Here is a 6,239-nt window from a genome sequence, read left to right on the forward strand (position 1 = left end):
TATCTTTGTAGTATTTCTGGAAATCGAAAACTGTATTTAAATAAAATTTTATTTAAAAGTATCATTGAGGCCGGGCGCAGTGGCTCACACCTGTAATCCTAGCACTCTGGGAGGCCAAGGCGGGTGGATCACGAGGTCAGGAGATCGAGACCATCCTGGCTAACATGGTGAAAACATGTCTCTACTAAAAACACAAAAAATTAGCCGAGAATTGTGGCGGGCACCTGTAGTCCCAGCTACTCAGGAGGCTGAGGCAGGAGAATGGCGTGAACCCAGGAGGCGGAGCTTGCAGTGAGCTGAGATCATACCACTGCACTCCAGCCTGGGCGACAGAGTGAGACTCCGTTTCAAAAAAAAAAAAAAAAGTACAATTGAAATAAAAAGCACTTAAATCTCCTATATTTAAAAAACAAACAAACAAACAGAACAGCTATTCAAAATGTCTCATTCCTGGCCAGGAACAGTGGCTCATGTCTGTAATCCCAGCACTTTGGGAGGCCAATGCAGGCGGATCACTTGACGCCAGGAGTTCGAGGCCAGCCTGGCCAACATAGTGAAACCCCAACTCTACAAAAAAAATACAAAAATTAGCCAGGCGTGGTGGCATGTGTCTGTAGTCCCAGCTACTCAGGAGGCTGAGGCATGAGAATTGTTTGAACCTGGGAGCAGAGGTTGCAGTGAGCCCAGATCGTACCACTGCCCTCCAGCCTGGATGACAGAGTGAGACCCTGTCTCATTAAATAAATAAATAAATAAATAAATAAATAAATAAATGCACAGTGTCTCATTCCTGGGGTTCTAGTGTTAAATTCAATTCCCTTTGAGCGAAAGTATTTGAGGAGAAATTAATTACTGCCTCAGACTAGTTAACATTACAACCTATTTGGTCACTAACTTGTGGTGTAACTTAGACCAATTACTAAGTCTAGGCAAATTTGCCTTGATGTAAATGAGGACAATGAAATCTATCACCTTCCCGAATATTGCTGTGCTGGGAAACTGAAAGATGGGGAAGTTTTTAAAAAGTCCAAAGTGAAAGTTCCAGTCCCTTTCCGTTGTGCTGGGTAACAACATAGGACTAAATGTTTTGTCACCAAGTCTGCCTTATATGGGGGAAACTCCTTTCTTCAGCAATAATCCTTTTCCTTTAACCTTAAGTAGTTTTTCCACTTATCCCCAATCACGTCTCTCTTTTTTTTGCTTGTTCATTTATTAAGAGAAATGAAACACATGAGCCAACAAGGAGTCCACAAGCCCTAGACAGAAATGAGGAAGGGTCTTTCTTTGTCCTTGTAAAACATAAAGAACAGATTTGGCTACAGAAGGAGAAAGAAATGGATCACAGCAGAGGAAGGGGAGGCTGTAGCAGCAGGGAGTCCATGGGGTAAAAAGCCGGGGCTGAAAGAGAGGTGCCTTTGCAGGATTCTGAGCCCAATGGAGGGCCGAGCATGGTGGTTCACACCTGTAATCCCAGCACTTTGGGAGGCTGAGGAGGGCAGATCACTTGAGGTCAGGAGTTCAAGACCAGCGGGAAGGTGAAACCCTGTCTCTACTAAAAATACAAAAATTAGCTAAGCATGGTGGCGGGCGCCTGTAATCCCAGCTACTCGGGAGGCTGAGGCACGAGAATCGCTTCAACCTGGGAGGCAGAGTTTGCAGTGAGCCAAGATCGTGTCACTGCACTCCAGCCTGGGTGACAGAGTGAGACTCTGTCTCAAAAAAAAAAACAAAAAAACAAAAAAGAACTCACTGGAGAGAAGTGCAGACAGGAAGTGCCAGAAAGCTTCTCAAACCACTCAGCCCAGACCATTTCTTCAGCCTATAGGTGACTCTGGCACCCCATTCATCCATCCTGGAGCCCCATGTTTGAATCTGAACACCATATTTGAAGAGGGATGAGAGATAGGGAAGGTGACCAGGATAAGGAGAGATGTGGTCAATCATATCAGGAGCTTCCCACCCCAGAAGGTGTTCAAATTTAGGTACTGGCAAGAGTATTGAGAGGCCTCAAGGATCACGTGGAAGTTAAGATCACAAAAAGATTAAAAGTCCCTTCAAGCTCTATGGTCCTGTAAGTCCAGGAACAGTAGAAGGAACTAGAGAGAAGACGAGCCTTGGAGAGAGGGGGCAAGAGATGGTATGAGAGCTGATACACAGAGGAGAGAGTACTAGTCTTTCTTCACCCAGCCACAGACTTGGCCACTTGGGAAAGTCACTCATGGATCCTCTCTCTTTCCTCTCGCTCACGTGTAAATACACAAGATGCCATCAGGGGCCTAGAGAATCTTGTGGAACAGGCCGAGTCCATTTCATTTTATCTTCCTACCCAAGGTCCTTTCAAAGACAGGGAGCGTAACTTCCCCTGGATCTCAACAAGCAAACACGTCTTTCAGAAAATAATATAGATTAATGCTTCCCCTTCAGTGGAAGGGAATTTAAGAATTAGGCCATAAAAAGGAACGAAGTATGATATAAGCTACAGTGGGATGAACTTTGAAAATATTATGCTATGCAAAGGAAGCCGGTCACCAAAGACCACATACTATGTGATTCCATTCATATACAAGCCCAGAGTAGAGAAATCTATAGAGGCAAAGTAGATCTTAGGGCTGGGAGAGGAGAGGAGAATAAAAGGTTGATACCTAAAGCATACAAGGTTTCTTTCTGAGGTGATGAAAATGTCCTAAAATTGACTGTGGTGATGGCTACACATATCTGTAAAGATACTAAAAACCACTGAATTGTATGCTTTAAATGGATGAATTGTATGGCATGTGAATTATGTCACAATAAAGCTGCTTTTAAAAGAAAAGAAGAACATACAGAAGGGTGGCTGGATGACTCCAAAGCCCACAGCATCTTCGCAAGTGGCATTGCTCTCACCACTATTACCTTCCCCCGTGGGTCCTTGTACTTCCAAACCTCAGGGAACCCGAGGGACTCCAGAGACCCAACTCTCAATTGCAGCACGTGGAGTGGTGTCTCGCCACAGAAGACGCAGACAGCAAGACAGTTTGACAGCTCTAACTATTACAGACACCTGCAGAAGCTGCTACAGAGCCCATAAATAGCCCCAGGTTTGCCCACCGGACTAGGGTCCCCCTCTGAACTGGAGCTCGCCTTCCTAGCTCCTTCGGCTGTGCCCACTGGAGAGAGGTACACAGGACGCTGGACAAGAGGAAAAGAGAGGCCATTTTCTCAGACTCTTCCACCCAAAGGCCCTCCCAGTTTGCGGTTTCCTGGACTCAGCAGCCCAGGGCCTGTCCCTGAACATGGAAGGAGGAGGCGGCTTCCCTGGTTTATTATCTGGCTTCATCTCCCTCTGCCCCACAGCCCACCTACTCCAGCCACTCTGGCCTACTCCCTTTCCTTTAACGCACAACATACACTCATTGCTTGGAGCACTCTTCCCCAAAGAGTCTCCTCCCTCTCCTCCTGGAAATCTTGGCTCAAATGTCCCTTTCTCCACCCTGGCCACCTCATTTGAAAATTCTAACCCCAATCTCCCTCACCCTTCTTTATTGTTTTCCCATAACACATGTCATACCAGAGGTTTTCCTTATTAAGTGTATATTACCTGCTATTACTAGGCCTCCTTATTCATAATACAGCTTCTTTTAGCCTCCAGAGCCCAGCTGGAGAGCCAGGAGGCTGTGATTAACTACCTTCCCATCCCCTTTAATGAGCCTGTAGTACCAAATCTAATAGAACAATCACCCCTGGCCTTTTCTACCTCTGTTTCCAAAGCACCGTTACCAGATCCTCACAGGATCTGGGGAGAGCTGGCTCTTCATTCCAGTGTTTGCTCACCTCCTGTAAGAACAGTGCCTTCTCCTGGCCACCTAGATTTTTTCAAGGGGCACCTGCAACCTGTTTTCACGTGTTATCCCTACTAAAACATCATAAAGTGGGCTGGGAAAATACAAGTAAATCCATTTGTAAACACTGTAACTCTACCTCCTTTCATCTAATAATTCCTTGTTTACTTATTGCTTTCCTCTATAGGACCATAAACTCCTGGAGAGCAGAGACTAGGTGTTTCCTGCCCACCATGGACAACATATCAGGTGCACAGTATCCATTGGAGTGCAATAGTAAGGACTCATTAATTGTCTCCGTTATCATCATTATGTGGTTGTCCTGGATCTCCGTCAGTGAGCGACTTGCCAAGTGTATACACCCATGAACCAGAAGGCAACCCAAGACCAGCCAGAAAAGACGCTTAGCACCCTTTGATAAGTACATTTACCCAGTGACCGCCAACTCTCCCCATTCCCCAAAGTTCTGCAAAGGACGCAGGAAAAGTAAAGTTCAAGGAATAGTGTTCCTAGATCCCTAGCAAAGTTCTAGACCCAGAACACAAAGCCTGGGAGGGGTGGAGGAACGGGACTTGGGAAGCTGTCCCAAAGGCCCCCGGCTGATCTCTCCGCACCACCTAGGACTGCCTGAGCGCCCCCTGTGGGTCCACGAAGCCCAGGAGACGCGTTTGGCCCGTAGACCGTCCACATCGCCTGCCCTCTGCTCCTCTCAACTCGCCTCTCGCTTCAGAGTCGGAGGAACAGGGGAAGAGACGCTCAGACACTCCTAGGGCCAGAGGTGGAGGGAGCGAAGGAGACTCTGAAGAAGTGGGAGGGGGTCGGGCCAGGCAGGGGCTGAAAAGAATCGCGCAACAGGCTGGGACGGGAAACACGGGAAAGTTGGAGTGGGAAGTTTGCGACAGGGAACAGAGAAAAGAGCAGAAAGAGGGCAAGATTCCCGCACAGAGGACGCAAACAGAAGCGAGCGGGGGAGCGCGCCTCAAGGGGTGCGGGGGACGAGAGAGGGGCCGGGAGGCCGGGGACCCGCGGCGCCTGCCTACTCACCTGAGGCTGCCATGCCGCGGGGCGCCGCTCACATCCCTGGCTCGCTGCGTGCCCGGGGCCGGGGCCGGGGCCGGCGGCGTCCTGGCTCGGGCTGGAGGGGCGCCGGGCTCCGCGCAGGACTGGCCGCCGCTCTGGCGCTTCCTCCCTCAGGGCAGCCCGGCCTCGCCACGAGGGCGTGTCCACAGAGTCCGCCCCGCCTGCGGGACTCGGCCCGCGGCACCTGCACCCGCGGCCGTTGGGGAGGGGAAGTGAGAACCCCATGCCGGCCGCCGGCCAGCTCCCCCCACGGCCCCCTGCTCGGGGGCAGCGAGAAGGCGGGGTCTTCGCGCCACGTGCGCCCCACTCCTCGAGAAACCAGCCCTGATCTGCCACCAAAGGGCAGCCCGAGGTGGAGGGGGTGTGGGGAGGGGGCGGAGGGGGAGAGCGTGGGGCTGCCAGGCCTCTGGGAGACAGGGCGGGGGTGTGTGTGCGTGTGTGAGCACCAGCTGTCCAAGCCACCTCCTCATCCCTTGGGGCTTTGTCCCTAAGCCCCTGCTGCCCCAGCAGGAAAAGGGAGGGGACAGGAAGGGGAAGAGGAGGAGGGCTGGGCACCTGGCCCTGGGTGCTCGGTGTTGCCCTTGAGTGCCCTCCTGGATCTTTCTCCATTTCCTTGGATCTGGTCTCCTGATGGCACATGAACATTAATTATAATTTCACATGATAAATGTCTAATAGAGTTTATCTGCCATTCATTTCCTGTGTTGCTGTCTGCTGGGCGCTGCGTTTAGCACCTTACACACATTATCGCATTGCATCCTCACAGCAACCTTCTGAGGTAGCACCTATCACTGTCTTTACATTGGAGCCAAAGAAACAAGCCAAATACCTTGCTCAGGCTTCCACAGAGAATAAAAGCTCCCGGAGGTTCAGTACCAAGCCAGTCTGCTTCCAGAGCTAGAGCTCTTGCTTAACCCTTGCCTTCGCCTGCCCTCTTCTTGGACTCCTCCCTTTGCCTGCTGCTGAAATTCACCTGAATAGCACATCCCCTTGGAGTTCTCAACAATCCAGGGGCCAGAAGATGGACCCAGAGAGCAGAGATGAGGGAAGGTTAGGGCTGAAGTCCAGGTGGAAATAAATGAAATGGATTGAAGAATGGAAATATTAGGATGAGGCCGTGCATTCATTTTCTACTGTTGCCATAATAAATTACTACAAATTTAGTGGCTTAAAACAACACCAATTTATCATTTTACAGTTCTGTAGCTCAAAAGTGTGACATGAGTCTCCATGGGCTAAAATCAAGGTGGTGGCTGGGCTGGGTTTCTTTCTGCCAAATAGAAGGGAATCAATTTCCTTGGCTCTTTCAGCTTCTAGAAGCCATCCACATTCCTTGGCTCA

The 6,239-nt window shown here is 49.9% G+C and overlaps 1 protein-coding gene across 1 annotated transcript in view; it reads right to left on the bottom strand.

The window, feature by feature from the left end:
* The window catches only part of PIK3AP1 (phosphoinositide-3-kinase adaptor protein 1), a 127,469-nt gene extending 122,443 nt beyond the window's left edge, over window positions 1-5,026 (bottom strand). Inside the window, exon 1 of the mRNA XM_054503069.2 lies at window positions 4,863-5,026. Within this exon, the coding sequence (XP_054359044.1) occupies window positions 4,863-4,875 (13 nt within the window). The 5' untranslated portion in view covers window positions 4,876-5,026. The remainder of the gene's footprint in view (window positions 1-4,862) is intronic.
* Window positions 5,027-6,239: the final 1,213 nt, after the last annotated feature.

The sequence above is a fragment of the Pongo pygmaeus genome, chromosome 8 (assembly GCF_028885625.2).
Source record: "Pongo pygmaeus isolate AG05252 chromosome 8, NHGRI_mPonPyg2-v2.0_pri, whole genome shotgun sequence".
NCBI classification, from domain to species: Eukaryota; Metazoa; Chordata; class Mammalia; order Primates; family Hominidae; genus Pongo; species Pongo pygmaeus.